Below are 24,448 nucleotides of genomic sequence, written 5' to 3'. Positions count from 1 at the left end.
AGCGCCATGCTAGGGCTTAGAGCAGCTCTGGCTTTCGCTGGAGCAAAGATCCCACACAGAAAATTTTGAGAAATTTAGTTTGTTCTTTTGCACAGCTCCACTCCCAGCCGGAAGAGAGCAGGAATCTGACTGCGCAGCCAGCCGCCCAGCCCCAGCCAAGGTGGGCACTGAGGGAAGAGCAGGGCTTTACATTTCTGGTGGGCTTGGACACTTTGAGCCCATTAAGGAGGCTCAGCCCCACAGAGGGGAAGTGGGGTGTACTTGTGGGGAGCATCAGAGGTGCTCTTTGAGACCAGCCTGTGCCCACACCCCCAATAAGGAGTACATGCTCAGGTCCGCATCCCACCTAGCTAAGGGCAAGGGAGACTAGGATCCAAATTCCCCATTAAGCCCTGCACCTCCCTAGCCAATTTACCACCCCACCCACAGAGACAGGCCAGGAACCCCAAACCCTCCCAGCCCCTGAGCCTACCCTCCCAGCCCCCTCCAAGGAAGAGGGCAGAGCTCCCCAGCCCCTTACCTCCTCCTCGATGTTGTTGCTGCTGTTACTGTGCTCACTCTCCTTGTTGAGGTTGCTCATGGCGGGGGTGCAGGGGGCTGAGTGGACGGTCCTGGGTTCTTTGTAGCTTCTTTGTCCAGGGATCGCAGGGCTTCCCCCGGGCTTGGCTCTCTTGGGGGCAGGAGGCTTTCGGGGGAGCTGCGGTCCTGGGCTGGGCTTGGAAATGGTGCCTGTGGGTGACCAACAAACAAAAGGCTCCGGGGTGCAGCTAGGTGCGGAGATGGTGTCCAGGCTGGGTGCCCTGGTGCTGCCCGGGAGGGTGCGGGGCGGGCTGGCCACCGCCCAACTGAACGGGAGTGCGGCGTGGGCGAGGTGCGCGGTGTGGGGGGGAACGCGGCGCGGGGCTATTTGTACCCGGCCGGGCTCACATGGAGTTGGCTGAGGAGCAATTAAGGGAGGGGGAAGGTGCCAACGAGCTGCAGCCGCCGGCCCCGAGTGCAGCCCCGAGCTGCCGCCTGCGCCTTTTCAATAGGGTCATCAATGGCTCGGCGCAGCCCGCCCGGGCGGGGGGGAGGAGAGGGGGGCTCAGCTGGGCTCCGGCCCGGCCCCTCGCCCTGCATCACCGTCTCCCGGGGAACCCGCAGCCAATCCCCGCCGCCCGCAGCCAACTTTCCTGCCCCCCCCCCCCACCACAGTTTTTTTTCCACGAAAAACTTTTTAAACTTTGATGAACTCGCACGATTGAACTTTCTTAAAGGGCCAGCGGCCCCGTTCCGCCCAGAGCCGGTCCCGGCCTGCTCCCCAGGCTCTGACCGGCCGGGCCGCGCCCCCTACCCACTCGGCTGCCTACAGGGCAACCCCCCCCCCCCACCGGTGCCACGACAGCCCCCCTCGCAGCTCCAGCCAGCTTGGGAGCCGCACAAATAGAGACTGCAGGCGGGGTCATGCTGGGTCAGCCCGTGGGCCACCGAGATGCTTGGGCAGTTGAGTGCACCAGATGCTTCAGAGGAAGGGAGAAGAGCCTTGCCGAGGCGGTCTCTGACCCCCCCCCCCGTCCCGCCCCCAGCCTGATCTCCATAGGGAGAGGTTGGCGTAAGCCGTGTCATACACCAAGTGGAGTCTCTCCTATTGTCCCACTGGGAGCTCACTGCATGTCAGCACATCACCTTGGGCACCCACATCCAGCCCCTGGATCCAGCCCTGACGTTTCCGCTAACAAAGACAAGGCCGGTGAGGAAATATGTTTGACTGGATCCGCCTCTGTTGGGGAGAGACACGCTTTCCCTCCAGCGCCACAGTGTCACGCTGAGAACCTTGCCCAGACCTGAAGACCTGTGTAGCTCCAAAACTTGTCTCACTCACCAACAGAAGTTGGTCCAATAAGAGACAGTACCCCACCCACCTTGTCTCTCTCATATTCTGGGACCCACAAGGCTACAACAACAGTGTCCGCACACACACACATCAGCATATTCCAGGACAACGACACCACCAAAACACAGATCCAGCATGGGGGGGGGGGGGGGGTTTGCAGGGATTGGGGTTAAATATGGACTGGATCCATAAGGATACGTTTTTCCAGCGCTGTTATGCCAGGATGCCTAGATCTCGTTTCTCGGTGCTCAAGCGAGTAGCTAGACTTGTTCTCCATTTAGGCAGTGGAATGGGGGGAGTGGGGGGAGAGCGGGGATTTTACCAGACCGCTAAACAATGCTCATCTCCCTAATGGGCCAAGGCATGCCCTTGGGGAGCGGGGAACAGGGGAGATGGAGCAGGAGCAGCTAAGAGAAGAAATTAATATTTAAAAGAGACAAGGATGACTGACTGTCTTGGAGCCCTGTGAGAGGAGGATAGTTGGAATTGTCTGCCTTTAGACTGCATGCTCCAGGCATAAGGTGGGGTCTTTCCTTTGTGTGGCTTGTGACGATCTTCTGGTTGCGATTTTTGTTCTTGTGCTTTATTGAACAATTCAATAAATGTAACTTACCATAAAAGGAAGCCGGAAAGAGCCTTTTGGGGCATACACATTTAGATTTCACTGTGCAATTAACCACAAATTGGAAAGGTGGGAATTGTTAAAATTCTAAACAGGTAACAAATCCCTGTGTTTTTTTCTGTGCTTTCCCTGGGTCACTGTATGCAGCGTGGCACACACTCTTTGTTCATGGAGACGGCAATTTGAGTCCAGTTTCACTCCAGCTACCTCTAATTCTACTGTTTGCGTAGGGAACAAGCCTAGCCATTGCAATTGCACCAATAAAATCCATTGCGGTCCCACAAATACTCAGATCTGGCACCTGGACCCAGTGAATTTTGACCCTGCCCTGCAAATTCTAATGCCTAAATAGAGAAGTGATGCTGGCTAGTTTTGTGTTTGACTGAAGGACGGGTGATACAATAATCCTGTAATTGCTTCTCTAACCTATCCCGCTTATTGGATTTCTCTTTTGTTTGGTTTAGCTGTTCCCTATGGAGCAAGTAGCCGTGCGATCGCCATCAAGACTCCTTCACTTAGCTGGTATTGCTGTGGATTTACCAAGCCTGCCATAAATGTGTTTGAACCCTCAGCTCCTCTCTTGCCTGCGGAGCAAGGCAACATGAGGATAAAACACCAGAGTCCTGGTCTACATTGCTGTTTCCCCCGCCAGTGGATCTGCAACGGTGGCAACGTCTGGTCCTAAATTTGTCAGGGTCGACAGAGCTCTAGAGCGAGCCCCGGCCCAACTTCAGGTCTGTCTCAGCTTTGTTTTCACTTTTTCTCTGGTGGCTTTTTAACCGGCTCTTGGTGCATGTCGTTGTTCAGGCATGTGACTGGCAGGCAATGGGGTCGAGCAAGCGACGTGTGGGAGTGGGAGCCAGAAGCAGACATGGCCCAGTTTGCCACCGCAGACAGTGTATTCTGTGAATTTCAGTTGGTGAACTGTCCATGGGAAGGTCATGCTTCGGGGGAATTTTAGTCAACCGTTCAATGAATAGTTTATGTGAACAACTGTTAGCCCATGCTCCTTCACCGTTCACTGAGGATATCCTTTTAGAGCTATGTGTTTAGTCCCCAAAGTCAGAGCTTCCCAAATTGTGCTCCATAGGATCTGACTGATCACACAACACTGGCTCTTCTTCCTTCCTTCCAGCTATTGCACTGCAGCACAGATCGCTACAGTCCATTCAATACCTTCCCATATCACTCTTCCATGGAAGTAATGGCTGCTGTTGGCACACTATTGTACGTAGGAAGGGAGGGGATCAGGGTAGTGGTGGCTGGGAATGGAAGGGAGGGTGATGTCTCTGTGAAGGCATGGAAGTGGTCTGTGTGAGACAGCGGGGAGAGGAGGAGGTTGGGTCATTGTGAACAGCCAGGGTGCTATTTTGTGGGATCATGGATCTAAGGCCAGGTGATGATGAGATGATCTTTGTATAAAAATGTGATCCAAGAAGTCTGAGCTTCTCTGACCTCAGTCACATGGGAATATCCCTGTTCTCTGACTGGGTGACCTCACCTTTAGCATCCGCTTCCCTGACTGCCCAAAATGAACTGAGTTTCACGACAACGTTCAATTTGCTCTACGATTGAGCACATCTCAGCAGCAGGCCTGGAATTTATCTTCAGTGACTGGTTGGCAATAACATTTTGCTCAGACGAGCGTCCTAGAACTGCTTGCTATAAGAGGCGGGAACAGAGCCAGACAAATTTCCATTCATAAATCATAATTGTTCCCCTATAGCCAGCTAGCTTTATTCCTGCCTTGTGACCCCGCTCTGCCACTGACTCACTGTGTGGCCTTGGCCAGATCACTCATAGCCACATTTTCAACAGCAGCCGTGGCTTTGGGGTGACTCCAACTTGAGACACAGGGGGCAGGATTCTCCAAGCTGCTGAGTGCATGCACAGTTCTCGTGGGCACAAAGAGCTGTGGGCATTGAGTACTTCCACAGCTCAGGCCCTACCTGGCTCAAGTTGAGTATGCTTGAAATCAGAAGCTGCTGTTGCAAATTCCACCACCCTCCATTACAGACCAGACTCCCCCACCCACCACTGTCGCTGCAGACCCTCAGGTTTGGGTAAGGAGGTGCTGGAAGGCTGGTCCTGCAGCTGGACAGAGTTAGGGTTGAGGTGCACTCGCTGTGGCGGAGGTAATCCAGTTAGTGGAGCGATGTGTGTCTGTGGAAGAGGGAGCAGAAGGCACGGACTATTGGGAACCTCAACTTTTCATTGCCTTGCTGTAGGCTGTTAAGAGCAACCTTAACTCACATGCAGTGCAGAGTTTTTGTGTATTCATTTCCCAGTTATTTGCAAGAGACAATAACAAAGCAACGACTCCGTTTACCAAGATCCTGGTGTGCAAGAAATGAGCCCCTGCTAAGTCAGAGATCTTGAGCTTCATTAAACTATTTAGCTGGCTCTGAATCAACTGGCTAGTAGAACTGCTTGGAGTTTTTGGAACGTGAAATCTTTTGTCAAAAAACTGCCATTTTTGCCTGCAAATACGACATTTATTGATTGATTGGTTGGTTGACTGATTGCAAAAATGATTCTCTATTTACATTTGCTTTAAAGACCATTATTTGAAGAGGGGGGAAAAATTCATCCAAAAATTTTGACCGCTCTCCTGTCCAGCTGATTGAGGAACAGAGCTCTTGAGCCATCTGCACCAGGAGCCGGATCTTTGCCATAGCGATGTCTCCAGCAGTGCGGAGCAAGCAGCAGTGGATTGTCCCACATCCTGTTCTTCTTTAAAAATCTTCAGCCAGTTCAGGAGGTCCCGAACACTTTCACAGAGGCAACAGTTTCTATGGTGAAGATCCTGATTGTCAGGAAACTATAATACTTTAGGCTAATTCTGGTTACTGGGGTTGATATACGGGTGCTGGGTGATGCTGGTGGCCTGTGATACACAGGAAGTCAGACTAGAAGATCTGCTAGTCCCTTCTGGCGTTAAACTCTGAGCCTCTGCAGGCATGTGTACTCTGCAAAGAAAAACCTGCAGCACCAAGCCTCAGAGTCCTGTCAGGCTTGTGGGGCTCAGGCTGCAGGCATAGTTGCGTAGACGTTCCCACCTCAGCACTGAGACTCTCCCTGAGCAATGGTTTTCAAAGACCAGGCTCCAGCTCAAGCAAGACGACTACACTGCAAAGCATATCTTCAGCCCGAGCCACATGAGCCCGAGCCAATTGACCAGGCACGATGGGTTTTTCTTTGCTGTGTAGATGTACCCTCTGGTCCTTGATGAACCACCAGATATTACTCCTGGCCATCATGAATCAGATCACCACCATTCATAGGGATTCAGTTCTGATGAAGAATCATAATTTTTTTTTAATTTGGGTTAATTAACAAAATAATGATGTAGCCCCAACAAGCCCACCAAACTCTCACTACGCTCACTTTTTTTACTTTTTCCAGTTTGTAGTTTTTAAGCCAGTGGGGTTGAAAGATCATGAGATTCAGAATGTGAACTTCTGAGGGACAATCATTAGAACTCAGGAAACCAGTAACTGGTTCTCTTCAAACCCTTCCAAAAATTCCAGTCTTACTGGGAGATTAGGGGCTGAATATTTGGGGCGGCTGCACTGCCTTTTGCACATGCAGTTGAATGCCCATTTTAAGGATAAGCAGAATACAACCTTAACTATATGAAGTGAGCTGTAGCTCACAAAAGCTTATGCTCAAATAAATGTGTTCGTCTCTAAGGTGCCACAAGTCCTCCTGTTCTTTTTGCAACCAAAACTATAGTATCACAACAATGGAAGTGTGTCCATTGATATTGCGTCACTCATGCAGACTCCTTGCTTTTCACTGGGAGGTTGGAATCCACTGACTCCATTCTCCACCTAGTACCCACAATGCATTTGTGCTGTGGCTTCTGCCATGTGTTCTTGCTGGCCCAGCCCTTCCTGTGCGATGTGCCTTCACAGCTGCAGACTATAGATTGTGCTGCCCCAGCCCATGCGGCAAGGAAGCTCAAAGGCACTGGGGAGAAGCTCAAAGGCCATGCGATGTTCAGGCAAAGGCTTACCGTGATGCCATTACAGGCTCACAAGCCAGCAAGCAACATGTAAGCGTAATTGTCAGAGCCGCACAAAACAAGCAGCTGGGGCAGGGGAGGTGTTTTGTTTCCCGGACAGGGCGGGATCCAGCCCAGTGCAAGGGGCACCCATTCAGGTATTTCACAGCAGATTCGCCTGTATGCACTAAAACCAGACTCCTTCAATCAGAGCAGCCCACCCAGGGGGCTGAGCTTGCTTTAGATGGGCAGGTGCAGACAGAAGTCCAATGCGGTGATTCACACTATTCTAGACAACAGGGGTTCTCAATCTTTTTCTTGCTGAGGACCCCCTCGACATGCTATAAAAACGCCAGGGCCTGGTGGGGAGGGGAAACAGGGGGCTCCAGGCTGGGGGGGACCCTTGGGCATAAGCATAGTTTTACTTCTATTTGGGGGGAGGGCGAGGGCTGGCGGGGCTCGAGCCAGCTCCGCACAGCAGGGTCCAGGGAAGGAGCGCCACCTCCACCCCCTGACTCGCTCAGGAGGCCACCCAGCCTGTCTGGGCTGCGGAAGGACACAGCCAAAACATATAACTCAAAGTGGGCACTCAGTTCAAAAAGTTTGAAAACCACTCAGGGTGCACGGAGGGGGTAGCTGGGGGCTGTGTGCAGGTAGAGGTTAGCTCAGGGTGCAGGCAGGGGTTAGCTAGGGGCTGTGTGTGGGCAGGGGAGTAGCTCAGGGTTCAGGCAGGGGGTAGTTAGGGGTTGTATACAGGCTGGGGGGGAGGGACTCCCAGTAAAGCTCCCAGTTTCAGTGGGGCAGGGGGCGGTAGGGCTCCCAGCTTCAGCCCCCTGCTGCTCCTGGCTTGGGGAGGAAGGTTTGCTGGCTTCAGCCCCACATTGCTTCGGGGAGGGGAGGGGCGCGCCGGCTTCAGCCCCACATCACTCCCGGCTTCTGGGCCTTGTGGGGGGCGCCAGGTTCAGCCCCGCACCGCTCCTGGCTGGGGTGGGGAGCCGCCGACTTCAGCCCCGCACCACTCCTGACATCAGCTCTGGGGCTTGGGGCACCGGGTTTCAGCTGCAAGGCTCCGCGGCCCCCAGAAGCTTCCAGGGTAAATAGACAAGATGGGCAAAGGGTGGGAGAATAGAAGTGAAGATAGGCAACAGGTCTATATGGGGTTTTGCGCTTGGTGGTTTTTCAGGTGTGTCAGGGCTCCAGGGCAATGAAATGGTGTTTTTCATAGATAACAGTAATGGTCAATGTTCGCTGCATGTTGGGGTCCCCTGCCCATGCTGTGAACCGCCAAGGTTGATCTGTACCAGGCTATGCAGAGTGTGGCACTGATTTCACAGGATGATTTGAAGCTGGAGCAAAAGGCTGTGTGGCAGATTGATTTTGATTTAAACCCAATTTATTTCATGTTAGCTTAAGGCAATGTCCTCACTGTAAAAACAGGTGTGCTTTTCACAGCGAGAGAGCTACCTCAAGAGAACATCTCAGTAGGAAATCTTAGTGGAGATGAGGCTCTGTAGTTTTCAACCTCACTGTGGCTAGTTGAGGTCAGCACTGCACCCCTGGCTAGGATTTACCTTGACTAGCTATAGAAACACGCTGGCGTGCCAGAAAGATAGGAAGAATAGTAAGAGGCCAATATGGCTCCCTTGGGAGCTCTTCAATGATCTGAAAAGAAAAGGGAATAAAACAAAAAGTAGAAATGTGGGCAAATTGCTCAGGAGGCATACACAAGAACAAGCAAGTCAGGACAAGATTAGAAAGGCTGAGGCACAAAATGAATTACACCTAGCAAGGGACATAAAAGGCAATAAGAAGAGGTTCTATGAATACAGCAGGAAAAAGATAGAAGGGAAGTGGAGGTCTACTTAGCAGGGAAGGAGAGTTAATAACTGATGACATCGAGAAGGCTGGAGCGTTCCATGACTATTTTGCTTCAGTCTTCAATAAAAAGGGTAACCAAAACCAAAAAGCTTGACCAAAAGCTTAATATAATTAATATTAACAACAAGGGGGAAGGAACACAAGCAGAACTAGGGAAAGAAGAGGTTAAAGAATATTTAGATAAGATAGATGTGTTAAAGTTGGCAGGGTGGGACGAAGTGGAGATTTTCCCTTGTTATGTTGTATGTGAGTCTTACTATTTTGCCTGAATGCTGCGTGTACCTCAGTTTCCCTTTGCATTACACCAATGTCTAGGTGGTGGGAATAAGCATGTGTGACTTTTGTGGGGGCTGCTCCAGCTGCCTGCATGGATGCTATGGCCACTCTTTCTAATGGTATCATGAGGGGCATGTGACCAGGTGACACTTGGCCTGGGAAACAAGACAAAGGCCGGAGGAGGAGCAACGGGCAGGGCAGGGGCCAGGCAGCTGGAAGCTAGTCGCTCTCTGCTGGCTTGGGACACAGTAGGAGGGTGAGAGCCCTGGCTCTAGGCTCCCTTCCCCGCAAGCTTGACTTAGCTGAAAGTCACTCATTTCTGTGCCAACAAGTTCTGTTCTACTCTGTGTTCCTGTCGACTAATAAACCTTCTGTGTTACAGGCTGGCTGAGAGTCACATCTGACTGCAGAGTTGGGGTGCAGGACCCTCTGGCTTCCCCAGGAGCCCTGCTTAGGCAGACTCACTGTGGGAAGTGAATGGTGTGGAAGGGGATGCTGAATGCTCCCATGTCAGACCCAGGAAGGTTGAAGCTGTGTAAGCTTCTTACCCTGGAGACAGTATGCTCAGAGAGAGAAGGCATGCTTCGCCAGAGTCCTGACTGGCTTCGTAAGGAGTAGTTCCAGAGCATCGCCTTGGTGACTCCATGACACAGGACCTGATGAAATTCATCCTAGGGTACTTAAGCAACTATCTGAAGTCATCTTGGAACTATTAGGAACTGTCTTTCAGAACTCATGGAGCATGACTGAGGTCCCAGAGAACTGGAGAAGGGCAAATGTCATAGCTGCTTTCTTTAAAAAGGATAATAAAGAGGTCTTGGGGGATTGTAGACTAGTCAGTCTAACTTTGATAAGTGGAAAGATATTGGAACAAATTATTAATCGGTTTGTAAGCACCTTATTGGGTAACAAGTAATAGCCAACAAGGATTTGTCAATAACCAATCATGCCAAAGCAACCTAATTTCCTTGACAGGGTTACTGGCATACTAGACATAATATATCTTGATTTTAATACGGCTTTGGACATGCGCCCCACATGATAGTCTCATAAACAAACTAGGGAAATGTGGTCCAGATGCAATCACTATAAGGTGGGTGCACAACTGCTTGAAATACTGTACTCAGAATAGTTATCAATGGTTGGCTGTCAAACAGGGAGGACATATCTAGTGGGGGGATCTGGTACTATCTGATATTTTCATATATGAGTTGGATAATTGAATGGAGATTATGCTTATAAAATTTGCAGACGACACCAGGCTGGGAGAGGTTGCAAGCACTTTAGAGGACAGGATTAGAATTTAAAATGACCATGACAAACTGGAGAATTGATCTGAAATCAACAAGATGAAATTCAGTAAAGACAAGTGCAAAGTACTTCACTTAGGAAGGAAAAATCAAATGGACAACCACAAAATGGGGAATAACTGGCTAGGTGTTAGTACTGCTGAAAAGGAGTTGGAGGTAATAGTCAATCACAAATTGAATATGAGCCAACAAATATTCTGGGATGCATTAACAGGAGTGTCATATGTAAGACACTGGAGGTAACTGTCCTGCTCTACACAATGAGGCCTCAGCTGAAATACTGTGTCCAATTCTGGGCACCACACTTTAAGGAAGATGTGGACAAATTGGAGAGAGTTCAGAGAATAACAACTAAAAATAAAACATTTAGAAAACCTGACCTATGAGGAAAGATTAAAAACACTGGACATGCTTAGTCCTGAGAAAATAAGACTGAGGGGGACCTGATAGTCTTCAAATATGTTAAGGGCTGTTATAAAGAGGGTGGTGAGCAATTGTTCTCCATGACCACTGAACGTAGGTTGAGAAGTAATGGGCTTAATCTTCAGCAAGAGAGATTTAGGTTAGATATTAAGAAATCTTTCTAACAATAAAGATAGTCAAGCTCTGGAATAGACTTCCAAAGGAGGTTGTGGAATCCCCGTCACTGGAAGTTTTTAGTAACAGGTTAGACAAACACCCACAGGGATGGTCTAGGTTTACTTGGTCCTATGTTAGCATAGTGGGCTGGACTTGATGACTTCTGCGATAAATTATGGTGTGCGGGAGGGTAGTCCCCTTTTATGGACACCCAGCCATCCAGTAGCTATAAAATCCCTCTTAGTAGCTGTTCTCTAATTGCTCTACCTGTAAAGGGTTAAAAAGTCTCACTGCTATGCATAGGTAAAAGGAAGTGAGTGGACACCTGGCCAAAGGAGCCAACGGGAAGGCTAGAACTTTTTAAAATTGAGAAAAGACTCCCCTTTTGTCTGTCTGTTGTTGTTCTCCTGGGGAGAGGCGGATAGGGCAGCAGCTATGCTGTAAGAAGCTTGGGCCACGTACGAAAAATCATCAGTATCGGACCTAGAAACTACTCACTTAAAACCCCAGATATGTAAGTAGATCAGGAAATGTCTAGGAAGACACAATTAGGTTTACCCCTTTTATTTTGTTATGGCTTGTGGATTCCTCTGTGCTAACCCCAGAGGCTTTTGTTTTCCTTGTAACCTTTGAACTGGACCTCAAGAAAGCTATTCTTGGTGCTTAATCCTTGTAGTTGTTCTTTTAAAATCTAGCAATAACCTCAGTTCCAAGATGTATTTTCTTCTTTTTCTTTTGATTAATAAAATTTACCTTTTTTAAGAACAGAATTGGATTTTTGTGTCTTAAGAAGTTTGTGTATGTTGTTTAATTAGCTGGTGGGAACAGCTGATTTCCTTTTTTCTTTTTCTTTCTCAGCTCTTCCCCGGAGGGGGGTGAAAGGCTTGAGGGTACCCCACAGGAAGGAATTCCCAAGTGCGCCTTCCTGGGCTCTCAAAGGGATTCTGCACTTGGGTGGTGGCAGCATCTACCCATCCAAGGTCAGAGAAAAGCTGTAACCTTGGGAGTTTAATACAAGCCTGGAGTGGTCAGTATTAATTTTTAGAATCCTTGCAGGCCCCCACCTCCTGCACTCAGAGTGCCAGAGTGGGGAATTAGCCTTGACAACCTCTTGAGGTCCCTTCTAGCCCAACATTTCTATGACGTGTTGGCAGTGCAAACATAACCTATGTTGATTAGGAACGAGTTTAAGCTCAATCAAAATAAGTTACTCTTAAACCAAAACCAGAGTATCCACAGAGCCATTGGAATTCCAGTTTAAGTTAAACTAGTACGACTTCCTTGTGTAGACAAGCCCACAGTATTTCTAATGCCTACACGGAAGAGGCTGTGCTTCCCAACAGTTAAAGCAGGGCCTGGCCCTTTGGGCTCTCAGTTCCATTGTTGAACTAACACTGATGCACATGATGCCACTTTATCTCCGGGTGTCTCAGTTTCTACAAAATATGGGGACAGCACTGCCAGAGCTCACAATGAGACTTCCTGTATTCGTTAATAATTTAATAATACTGATAAATGTAATCATAATAAAAAGATTATAAAATTACTAGTATTAATAAATGTAATAACAATAAAACTCAATGAAATGTTTGTAATGTTGTGAGACCTTTGGTGGGAAAGGTTCAGGCCAAGACTGATAAAGCATGATAAGGAAATAGAAAGAAAACTTTAAAGGAAACAGATCCTTTAAGGTCAGGTGCATGTAACATCACTAGGAGCACATCTGGATTCATAGGCAGAGGCTCAGAGCCATCTGGACTGGATATTGAGACGGTGTCTGCACTAGGGAGTGAAATGAAGCCAATGGGGAGAGCCTGCCCTGGGATATCACTTGCCACTGCTGGAAGATCCCTGACCACACAGGTCACTGTTCCCACTCCTACTCTGGCAGCCTAGCCACCAAAGCACACACCCTCTGGGGCGCATCGCCCTCTTGGGTAGCTGAGCAAGAGGGAGGGCTAAGTGTCCAGTCTCAGTCCTGTGACTTAGTTTTCCTGATAGACTCAGCTCTATGCAGCACAAAGTCAGCTCCAGCCCCACGGGAGGGAAGGACAGACCCCTTTCCCTTGGCACGAAGCCTGACAGCATCTCCTCCTCGGGTCCACTATGCCTCCAGTAGGAAGTCCTGGGTCATTGCTGCTGGGCTACCAGCAACTTCTCCCTTCTTCTCCCTTCTCCCTTCTCCCTTCTCTTCTTCTCCCTTCTCCATTCTCCCTTCCCAATAGCCAACAAATGGTTACCAGTCTTGGTTATTCTATTCCTGGGATTTTTATGAACATCTGAATAATTCTGTGAATTCTGTTTCCAGTTCTGCTACTGCGTGGCTTGGGCACATGGTTTTGTCTCTCTGGAAATCAGTTTCTTCAGCTGTGAAATCACTTTCCTGACCCTCCCTGTGCTGTACAAAATGCTTGGGGACCAGAAGGGCCATACAAGGGACTATTGTACCTGAACTCAGTTACACATGTATGGCTTACGTGTGTACACTGGAGAAGGAGCACCAGGCAACCCATTCATCACACAGCTTTGTGCCTGGGCACTAGGCATCCATACGAAAGCTGGCCGGGGGGGGGTGGGATTCAGAGCCTGGGCTCTAGCTTGAGCCCAACAGCTACACAACGATTTATAGCCCCACAGCCCAAGCCCTGCGAGCCCGAGTCAGCTGAGCCCAGCTCCAAGACCCACTGCCGCAGGGTTTGTTTTTGCTGTGTCAATGTACCTTCAAAGGCACTGCGCTTCCTGTGTTATGCTTTCATAGGATCCACTCCAACAGCTCAGCCTCGGCTTGGACAAGGAAAGCCAAGACGGACTCTTGGATTTGTCTAGCCTTTCTGGCTTGCTCAAGAACGTCACCTTGGCCAGATGCTGCCATGAGGAGATTGCATGGACAAGGCAGGCCTAGGTTGTGAGCACCCTTGAACCAAGGCCGCAAGAGGTCACCTACCCACAGAACCAGATGAAAAACAAGCCAGGCCACTAGTGCACCAGTGGCCTGACATTTCACAGTGACTCATGTCCAGCACTGGGAACGTTTCCTTTCAAACATGCACAAGCCAAATCCGTCCTGTATCTGCACCTGCAGGGAAGGAGGAAGAATGGTACAATGGTTAGGACACTAGCTTGGGACTTCAGAGTTCAATTCTCTGTTCCATTACAGACTTACTCTGTGCAAGTTACTCTGTTTCTCTGTGGCCCAGTCCCCCATCAGTAAAATGGGGATGGTAGTATTTTCCTACTTCACAGAAAGGCTGAGAGGATAAATAAATTGAATACTGTGAGGTGCTCAGAGACTACAGTAATGGGGGCCAGATAAGTTCCAAAGATATCTAGAAATAGGGCTCCATGGAGAAGTCAGTTGTGGGGCTAAAACCTGCAGCCTCCTCAGAGTAGTGTACTATTACTGAAATTCAAGTATCAGCTGCATTAGCTCAAGCCAGAGGAAACATTTTTTTACAGAGTTCCTTGTACATTCCTTGATGTTTGCTTACTACATTGCAAGATCACGGGCCAGTCAAGGAAATTAAAATGTGGAACTGATAAAAAGAATTTACTTTTCACACAGTTCATGATTAACCTGTGGAACTCACTGCTACAGGAAGTCACTGAGGCCACAAAATTAGCAAGATTCAAAAAGAACTGGACATTTCTATGGATAACAAGAATATCCAGAGTTACCATAGTTAATTCTAATAAATATTTTGACAAGGACATTAAACCTACTTCAGTGCTTAAGCTGATCTCTGTTAGCCAGGATGAGACCTACGGGCAGGGACAGGGGGAAATATTATCCCCAATTTGCTACTACAGGGTTCTTATGCCGGCCTCTAACTAGCTGGTTCTGGCCACTGTCAGAAATGGATGCTGGGCAAGATGACCCAATCAATTCCTATTAATAAAAGGGAGGGCATGTCTTCTTGAGGTTAGACAAAGGATGGGGAGCCAGGACATCTGGGTTCTATTTGTAGTTGTACCATCGATTAATTTTGTGACCTTGGACATGTCGCTTAATTGTGACTCTATTTCCCCATCTGTAAAATGGGCATAATTTTCAGTTATTACTACTATAATGCTGACCTGCTTTGCAAGGGCTTGTGAGGCTTGGCTAACATCTGCAAAGCGCAACTCAGGCACCAGGAGCATTAATGATAATAAAAGCCCATTGTCATCAGAGATCAGCTGGGGAGCTGAACATTAATGGGCAGATTTTCCAGATCTGAATGCACCGACTGTGGGGTCTCTGGAAATCTAACCCTAAGTCCATGAAGACACAGGGCAGTGGATGAAGCTTTGAGAGAATCTCCCCCAGTGCAATAGATTGAAATGTTGCTCGTGGCTTGATTTTCAGAGGTGATGAGTACTCATAGCTCCCTCTGCAAGTCAGGGCACAGTTGCTTTGCATGGAAGCGTCTGTGGCCCTAGGCCTCCTGGATCTTGCCTCAAGTAAGGGTTCAGAAACCATGCATGAGAGTGGACACATACCATTAGTCAGAAGCTGTGCTCTGCAGGCATCCAGCCATGATTGGCTACTCTCATGTCTGCAGGAAAGCTTTAGTGCATGGAAGAAGGGAGAAGTTGGGCAAAATGTGATGGTCACCTTGGTTTGCTGGGATCATTTCTGGGAAGGGTGACCAGATATTAAGTGTGAAAAATCGGGACGGGGGTTGGGGGGTAATTGGCACCTATATAAGAAAAAGCCCCAAATATTGGGACTGTCCCTATAAAATCGGGACATCTGCTCACCCTATTTCTGTGCTGGTTGGCTCTGGTTTTATTAAAACAATCTAAACCGGAATCAAGACAGTGCCAATAAGTCAGATCCTCTCGCCAGTGGGTATCAGGAGTAACTCTATGGTAGCCAGTGCAGCTGCGCAGGTGTATAGCTAGTGTATGCAAGGGCTGGATCAGGCCAACTATGCTTTCCTTACAAGAAGCCTTCGCAGAGCTCAGATGTGTAAATAAATCAACAGAGGTTTGTGGGCAGCGGAGCCGGGGCATCCAGCATCGTTTCACCATTTCTTGCTGGCTGTCTGCGATAACGGCAAGGCCTGGAACTCGTCCTAGGACAAAGGGGAGAATGTTGGGCTATTTCCTGCTTGTTTAGATTTATGACTGAATTTAGTAGCTGTGAAGGAAGGGTTGAGAGCCCTGAGTTCCTCCAGATACAATGCTAGGAGATGCTGGGAAATTTCCTCTGACGGCTTGCCTGCACCTCATTCACCACCTCTAGAACCCTATCTATTCCAGTGCTGGGCTCCACACACACTGTTCTGCTAACATCAGAACTGTAGGGCTGGAAGGAACCTCGAGAGGTCATCTAGTCCATCCTCCCGTACTGAGGAAGGACCAAATAAACCTAGACCTTCCTGGCAGGTATTTGTCCAGCCTGTAGGATGCAGATTCCACAACCTCCCTTGGAAGCTATTCCAAAACTTACCCTTATAGTCAGAAAGCTTTTCCTAATATCTAAACTAAATCTCCCTTAAGCCCATCACTTCTTCATGATCACTTGCACCCAAATTGCCTCCCACCTTCAGAAGCAAGTCTGAAACGACTGCCCCCTGGTTACTTCACTTTCCGAAACAAAAAGTTGTCTCCTTCACATTCCAAGAACTTATTGGACTGTTTGGGTTTTGCCATATTTATTTCCCAACAGTTCTCTGGGTAGTTAAAGTCCTGCATTACCACCAGGTCTTGTAGTTTGGATATTTCGGTTATGTGTTCTAGAAATGCCTCATCCATCTCCTCCGCTGATTTGGTGGCCTGACCATCGCCCCTGGTTTTTTTCTCCTTTTTCTCCTCACCCAGAGACTTTCAGCCCATCTGCCTCTCACCTCCTTCTAGACCTCAGAACAGGTGTAAATATTCTTGATGTACAATGCCACATCTCCTCCCTTTTCCCCTTGCCTGTCCTTCCTGAACAAGCTATACCCCTTTATACCAGTATTCCAGTCATGAGACTTATCCCACCAAGTCTCAGTGATACCAATTAAGTCAGAATTTAGTTTATGTATTAATACTTCCAGGTTTTCTTGTTTGTTCCCCATGCTCCTTGCTTGCATTTATGTATAAACACTCCCAACCTACATTCCCCGCAGCTATTCCAATCCTAGGCTTCCACCCACCCCACCATCACTCACACAGCTCTTCTAATGCCCCTCCATACCACCCCACAGCCCCCTGCTATTCCACTGATCGGCATCCTACAACCACAGCTCTGATGCTGCCCTTCAGTCCTGTCCTGCAGACCCCCTGCTAGTCCAGACCTGGGCTGTCTGTCAGCTCTGCCAGCACCTCTCCATCCTGACAGGCTGTCCTTGCTCCACCCCCACCATTCCTTTCCTAGGTCTCACTGGAGCAAAGACAGACAAGTATCCTTCACTGTGGGGTTGTCTGGATGTTGTGTTCTGGGGCACACTCTCCATTACAGTGCCCCCTTGCACCAGGGTATGATGATGAAGAAATTGGTATCTCTAGAGCCACTTGCCGGTCGTCTGTCTCTGTGCATGCCTCAGTCGTCCGGCTGAGAAATATCTAAGTCCATCCCTTTTAAGGCAACAAAAGCTCAAATTAGTAATTGGAATCCCACAGCTCCAGGATTGAGCACTGGCCCCTCAGAACGAGCTGGTCTGAGATCTCTGCTCTCTTGCAGACTGACTCAGGCTCCTTCACAGAAGTCCCTCTCCTCCCTGTGGTTCCTCCATTGAGATTGAACTCTCCCCACTGTTATGGGGCCCAGCTGTCCATTAAGTTGTCACCTGCTGCCTCCCCATCCCACCCCACTGGCCGAAAAGCATCTAATTACGTACATCTATTGCACCTGTGCCATAATCAGCAATTAGCTGCTTTCCAGCCCATGACACATCCCCCTTTTTCCAGACAGTACTCAATGGGATGCTTTTTGGGCATTACAATGCTGGTCTAAACCACCTTCCAATTCCTCTTCTAGTTTGTGCACCAACATAAGCTATCAGCCTTTTTCTTCCAGGATCTCTTGATACTCTCCTTTCAGCTGCTTTTACTTGTATCACATTTTGTAGAGCCTGCTCAGTGCCTGCCAGTTGTTTCTGTGGTTTCTCAGTCCTTGTGCTCTGGACTTCACCTCAACCTTCTCCGGTTTTCCTCTGAGGTCAAAAACTAGTTTCTGTGGCTAGTGCAGCCTCCCCTGTCCTCTCACAGAGGCTGTCCTCCCAGCAGCCTGCCCAGTTTCCTTCCTCTTCAGCTCCAACGGATACCTGTTACCGGCTTACAGGAATGACTGCCCTGTTTTGCTGCCTACTATGTATTCAGCTCTTCAAGCAGTTGGCAGAGATACTTTTCCTGTTCCAGTTCTGTTTTTGTCTGGACTAATTCCTGTTCCTGTTTCTGTTTCCCTGAGAATCTTCTGCCGGGAGGCCTTAACTTCTTCCACCCTTCATCTCACTTCTTGTAATGCACCTCCAGGCTTTGAGAGGACTTAATCTCCTGTTTGGCCCTTTCAATATCTCCTGAATAGAGTGTCTGGTCTCTCTGATCACTTCCTGCCTGCTCAGCAGGGCTAACCAGCCCCGAGCCTGGCTCCTGGCACTTGTCAACAGTCAGCTCAGCTGGTACCCTGTGTTGCATCAGCATCAGGAAACCCCACAGTCTCCACCCACAGTCATGGGCCAGAGAGGTTCCTTGCCACCCCAACCCTCAGCTGACCTTGCTGACCCCATACTTCCATTTGACCTCCGCTATCAGGCAGATGTGGGTCTTGCCGTGCACACATGAAATGTAGACTGGCAGGTGTCTGACCACTTCTACTACCCAGAGACAGCTCCCCCGGACTAATCGTTGCCTGCAGCCAGACTCAACCAGGCTCTTTATTACCCAGTGCCCTCATCTAATAGGCACTACATATGGTGGGGTTCAACACCAATTAAGAGAGCCTCCAAGGCCACAAACTTGAGTATAATAGCACCCAGGTTGTTGCGTTCCATAAGGGGGCAGTCTCTTTTTATATCGTCAGGCTGAGCACAGTGGAAACAAACCATATAGTGTTCCAGAGTGCCCACGGTGGGCCTTTGTAAGTTTGCAGGAACTCCTGGTGCATTGATAGCTCCTGGGGTTACTTCAGCATCAAACCATCTAGAAATTTCTCTACCTGTATGATGCCTTTGACCTCTGGGGGTTGGGGTTTGACATTGCCCCATCTCCCTTGGTACAATACCCTTAACCTTGGCCCTTGTTTGGGCTACTCAGTAGTACCATTGGTCTCTAGCTAGGCCTCTGTCTTCTCTACAGCCTCTTTGGTAGCAAGTGGCCGAAATCTTTGGACCAAACTTTGGGCTCCAGCTGGTAAGAAGTTGCTCTAACACTATTGAGTCCGGGACTTTTGTAACCCCCTTGGGGTTTAGAGAGCAGCACCCCTTCAAAAAACTCATCCTGAGGGAGAGGAAGTGGGGGTTGTTCCACAGGGAGGGGAGTCAAGATGGAGAGAAAGACATGGGTGTGTGGGGTGTCTGTAGCTCCAGACAAGCAGGCCTGTGGTGAGCAGGCCCTCACACAGTAAATCAGCCAAGAACCAGCCCAAATCCTGAGAGACAGAGCAGCAAACTGGAGACATCCCAGGACAGGAGCCAGGAAGGAATCATCTGAGAAGGACAAACTAGAGCCAGACCCAGCATCACTGTCTCCAGGAACTCATTGGGGCCAGGAATACTGGGGTTTGTGACTTTGCATTGGGATTAGGAGGGAGGCTGTAGCTAGTTAAGTGGAGAAGCTGTTGCTCTGTGTGGGTTTGCAGAGAGCAGCAGAAGAGGGCACCGGAGCACTGAGAGTGTGTTGGGGTCACCCTAAAAGTGTTAACAAAGGATAGTGGAAGCCAGAGTGTGACTGGAGCTTTGCTGGCAGGCTGCAACTTTACACACACTGAGGATGTGACCTATAGGCTGGTTGTGAGCAGCCTAGGTGGGAGCTTGTGACATTCTATACCTTGGGGGAGCGTGCTGTAACCCCCATAGTCCTCATTTTAATATAATCATGATCTTACGTATAAAGCATGCCTTGTAAGGTATCAGGGGAAAGGTTATGATCTTCTGAAAGTCATTTCTCTATCCATATATGTATATCATTAGTGCATATGAAGTTATGAGAATCTTGTAGTACGGTGGTCACTAAAACATGCTGTAAGTTGGGTGAATCAGTCAGATATTAGCTCCCCAGAGGCAACAGCAAGGAAAGTAACCAACTCTTGGGTGGGGTGTCAAATAACCCATCAAAAGCCATTGTCCAGCAAGGGAGCTACAATGCAATGACCCATCTGCATGAGGCCACACCAGGGGATTGCACAGCCTTGCTTGGAGAGACTCAGTAATGCTTACCTGACTCTGAAGCAGGGAGAGGCAAAGCCAAGGGGGAGGACAGGACATGATAAAAGGAAGAGACGTTTCCCATGTTCTTCCTCTGTCTTCCACCTACATCTACAAACACCACACCAAGCAACTAAAGTGCTGATCAAAGGGGAGAGCCTGGCTGAAGAGCAACCAGCCAGCCTGTGGTGAGAAGCATCTAAGTTTGTAAGGGCATTGAAAGTGTTAAGATCAGCTTAGAATGCATTTTGCTTTTATTTCATTTGAGCAAATCTGACTTGTTATGCTTTGACTTATAATCACTTAAAATCTATCTTTATAGTTAATATATCTGTTTGTTTATTCTACCTGAAGCAGTGCGTTTGGTTTGAAGCGTGTCAGAGACTCTCCTTGGGATAATAAGCCTGGTACATATCAATTTCTTTGTTAAATTGATGAACTCATATAAGCTTGCTGCGTCCAGTGGGCATAACTGGACACTGCAAGACGGAGGTTCCTAGGGTTGTGTCTGGGGCCAGAGGTATTTGTTAGCATCATGCGGTTGCAAGTAGCTGACAGCAGCTTACATGCCAGAGGCTGTGCGTGAACAGCCCAAGAGTGAGGGTTTTCACAACAGAGAAGGGTAAGGCTGGCTCCCAGAGTCAAGGATTGGAGTGACCTAGCAGATCATCAGGCCAGATAACACCAGAGGGGAACGTCACAGAGCTACAGCAGTAAAGCATTGTGAGGCACCCAAGGTTGCAGTGCAGGGATGACACAGCCCCTCACTGGTCTGGATTGTACCCCAGAATGTCATACTCCCACTGTTTTTCTTCATTCATCCCTCTGTAAATAAATGTCTGACTTTCCTGACTCCACTGTACTATTCTAGGGTGTGTTAACTCTGGGGGGAGGGGGTTGGAAATGTAAGATTTTGCTTGTTCATCTGATGGGGTATATGTGGCTTGTGCTTCTCCCCAATGAAACAGAGCCATCCAGGCTGTCTAAGACAGTCCAGCCCAACCTGTTACAACAATACGCACACCGGTTCTGGTCACCCAATTCCACAGTTCAGAATTGAATTCTAACTGTCTGGGGTAATCCTGACATTCATTTTATTGCATTTTTTTAAATCACTAATTTCTTTAATGTTTTGCACTTGCAAAACCTGTGACAGTCACAGTTGAAGGTAAACAGCTATGGCTGAAATTCCAATCTCTAAAGTGAGAACAGCTTGCATAATTTTCACCATAGCATTGTAAGTATGCTTGTAGTACACAGAACCATGGTTTAGTTTCATTATAATAAGTTCCAGGCTGTTTACATGCTTGAACATTTTTAAAAAAATAGAATAGTGTGTTCAATTAAAAATTTGATGCCCTTCATTTCTAGGTGTGTTGTCTCTTATTTCAGAATCTGGCTATTCAGAGGCATGGCCAGGCCATGCTAACAGTCTATGCTGAGCTGATGGCAAAATGACTGCCTGCCTCTGGGGAGATGAGAACAGTATTCTCAGCAATTTCAAGGACCAGTACACAGGAAACAGCTACAATACACCACACCTCCTGTCCAGAACACTTTCACTAAGGAGTTAAACCATATTCCCTCCCGCTCTCTTCCCTCCACCCCCTACTTCCACCTTGTCCCCTGGCTTACAAATAAAGATGCAACTGAGCAAAAATGCCAGGGGACAGATTATTTTCCAAACCTGTTTGCTCCCCCACGGGGGGCACCAGCCTCTGAAACGAGGGCAAGGCTCACAGACAGCCCTGTATCTCAAAAGCACCTCAAGTTGTGTGCATATCAGTGACTGGGTGCCCAACGGGAGATTCAGGGAACCTTCAGCCTGAGCTTGGGCTGCTCAGTGCCCCTGATTCAGAGTCCAGGTGTCTGAAGTTGGACCCTCCCATGAGCAAACACTTTGGGAACAGTGGGGTGGGGTAATTCTGGGGGGAGGCAGCATGTTTTCCATTCCCCACAGGAGGTATCTTACAGAATGCTGAGCCTGGCAGAACCTGTCCATCTCCATGATCATAGTGATTGATCCTAACGACCCAGCTTCCATACAAACAGCACCACCCCCACTGGAGACAGCACCACTCCATCATTCCCACGGGCACAGCACGGACAGACAAATGCATTGGAGGCAACACGCACAGCAACACCCCACGGATAACACTGTAGAACACAACCAGCCATTAGACACACGGCATGGCACAGGAAACCCCAGCCTTCCCCACGTGTTTAATTGCATTAAACCTAGTTGGATTGCACTAAACAAACAACTGGCCCATCAGAGCCCAGACTTTTCACTCTGCAGTACCGGCGACACTCTCCGCTGTGCAGAGGGCCTCGACAGCTCTTTGTCAGGGTCCTAACAAGGGCAGTCAGGACCAAGGGTCAGAGCAGAGTCAAACCGGAGTAGCCAAGGAGTTCATAGTGAGGTTCCAGGCCAGGGTTGATAGCCAGGGTCAGAGTCTGAGTTGCTTTTAGGGTCCAAATCAAGGTGAGGTTGATGCCAGGAGTAAGAATGGTCACGGCAGCTACAAGCAAGCCACACTATTGCCTGGACATTTCCTGGAACACCCCTTGGGTTTATATAGGGCAGGAAGCCAATCAAGAGCCACGAGGCTGCTGCCTGTCAGACCCCCTGAGGCAGGACTTCCCATGGTCTGTGTCCACAATGGAGCACAACCTGGGTACAGCTGCTGCTGGGTGGGTTCTAGACCTGAAGGGCCTTATACTCTTCTACCCACAAAACAGAGCTTCAGTTAGACCCTCCCTTGGCCTTGGGCTGGCCCTTTGCACAGAGGTGAATGCCACCTCTAATCCAGACCGGATCCCTAGATGGCTCTTCTGTGCTGCTAAATGGGCCGTGGTTCCAATCCAAACACTATGAAAGTTGCATCTGAAGAAGTGGGTTTTTTACCCACGAAAGGTTAATGCCCACATAAATCTGTCAGTCTTTAAGGTGCCACTGGACTCCTTGTTGGTTTTGTGCATACAGACTAACACGGCTACCCCCTGATATATGAAAGACTGGCTGTTAAGATAAGAATCTGAGTAACATTCAGAGATTGTCTTGGTCCTTCCTGGACTCCTCTAGCATGTGCAGAGTGATGTATCCCCAATATGCCCCAGGTAACTGAATGGTGCCCCATGTACAGCTTTGTCAAATGATATCTGCCCTCGGAACATGTTGCCCCCTGCATGGGAACCAAGCCTCAGGGGAGAAGCATCTAGGAGTCCAGGAAAGACCTAATGTCAGGATGTTTCCCACTGAGGAAGCACACTCCCGGGCTCTGCTCAGAGCAGCGTGGCCAGGGCCCTGGTGGGTCTCTTGAAAGGCTCTCAGTTTGCAACTGGGTTAAATAAATTAAAAATTAAAAAACAAAGAATCCAGCAAGCCAGGACTGGTACTCCTGCCCGTTCTCCCCCACACAAAGCCGTCCAGTCTGCTTCCCAGATGGGAGGAGGATGAGGAATGGAAGATGCTTGTGGCAGTGCCAAGGGGCCCCTTTGCACTAGGTGCTGTACACAGTACAGTAATGCCGATAACCACGCACCGGATCCCATAACAAGGGGCGTGGGGCTCTAGGCCAGTGGTTCTCAAACTTTTCGGCTGGTGAACCCTTTCACATAGCAAGCCTCTGAGTGTGACCCCCCCACCCTTATAAATTACAAACATTTTTAATATATATTTAACAGCATTATAAATGCTGGAGGCAAAGCAGAGTTTGGGGTGGAGGCTGACAGATCGCGACCCCCATTTAATAACCTCGCAACCCTCTGAGGGGTCCCAACCCCCAGTTTGAGAACCCCTGCTCTAGGCATTCACTGTGTCCAGGTAGCTGTGTGGGATTTGGGAGCCTCCTGGCCCTTTAAGGCCTGGTGACTGATTCAATGGCCGTTGCTAAACTTTTACCAACAGGTTTTTATTAATCCTGCCACAAGTGACTGAAGGTCAGAGCAGCTGCCTTGTCCTCCCCTCCCCCCAACAGAGCCCCTTGTCACGCCCCATTCCAGAGACACATGTGAAGCCCACCCAGCTATTAACTCTTCTTGGCTCCTTTTCCTGCACTGACTCAGGTGGGAGCTGAAAGTCAGACGGTCCCTGGCCGCGCAGGCCCAGCCTCAGTCAGACCGTACATGGCCCAGCCTTACACTCAGGCGTCCAGTTTTTGACTGGAACACCTGGTTGAAAAGGGATCCTGGCAGCTCTGGTCACCACCACTGACCGGGCCATTAAAAATGCAGTTGGTGCTGCAGGCAGGCTCCCTACCTAGCTCCATGAGGCTCCTGGGAAGCAGCAACGTCTCCCTGCAGCTCCTAAGCATCGGGGTGGCCACAGAGGCGCCACGCACTGCCCCCACCCCAAGCACCGACTCTGCAGCTCTCATTGGCTGGGAACTACGGCCAATGGGAGCTGTGGGGGCGGCGCCTGCAGGTGGGGGAAGTGTGCAGAGACCCCATGGTCCCCCTCCCCATAGAAGCCGGAGGGATATATCGCCGATTCCTGGAAGCCGCCCTAGGTAAGTGCCCACCCCCCTAATCAAAGCCCTCACCATCCCCCACCCCCCAACCCCCTGCCCCAGC

The 24,448-nt window shown here is 49.2% G+C and overlaps 1 protein-coding gene and 2 long non-coding RNA genes across 6 annotated transcripts in view; 1 reads left to right on the top strand and 2 right to left on the bottom strand.

Moving 5' to 3' along the window:
* RBPMS2 (RNA binding protein, mRNA processing factor 2) overlaps positions 1–1,078 on the bottom strand; it is a 48,991-nt gene extending 47,913 nt beyond the window's left edge. For 2 of the 4 annotated variants that reach the window (XR_014713278.1, XM_084640923.1), the window contains exon 1: positions 521–1,077. Coding sequence is in view for 2 of the 4 variants with exons in the window: in XM_084640923.1 (XP_084497049.1) it covers positions 521–580 (60 nt within the window). In the remaining 2 variants the exon portion in view is untranslated. Of the gene's footprint in view, positions 1–520 lie in introns of all 4 variants that reach the window. The other 2 variants (XR_014713277.1, XM_084640924.1) reach the window with 2 other exon arrangements.
* Positions 1,079–1,572: 494 nt separating this feature from the next.
* On the top strand, positions 1,573–11,245 carry LOC311527208. The gene is made up of 3 exons (XR_014713280.1): positions 1,573–1,729; positions 2,960–3,229; positions 9,038–11,245. It is a non-coding gene; the product is annotated as an uncharacterized lncRNA (long non-coding RNA).
* LOC311527207 lies at positions 5,042–24,194 on the bottom strand. The gene is made up of 3 exons (XR_014713279.1): positions 24,135–24,194; positions 13,489–13,620; positions 5,042–5,789 (listed from the first exon to the last, which is right to left on the bottom strand). It is a non-coding gene; the product is annotated as an uncharacterized lncRNA (long non-coding RNA).
* Between the last annotated feature and the right edge of the window lie 254 nt (positions 24,195–24,448).

Source organism: Lepidochelys olivacea, assembly GCF_965140295.1.
Source record: "Lepidochelys olivacea isolate rLepOli2 genome assembly, chromosome: 10".
NCBI lineage: Eukaryota > Metazoa > Chordata > Testudines > Cheloniidae > Lepidochelys > Lepidochelys olivacea.
Note: the sequence above shows the minus strand (reverse complement) of the source record. Positions and strands in the feature narration are given on the sequence as shown.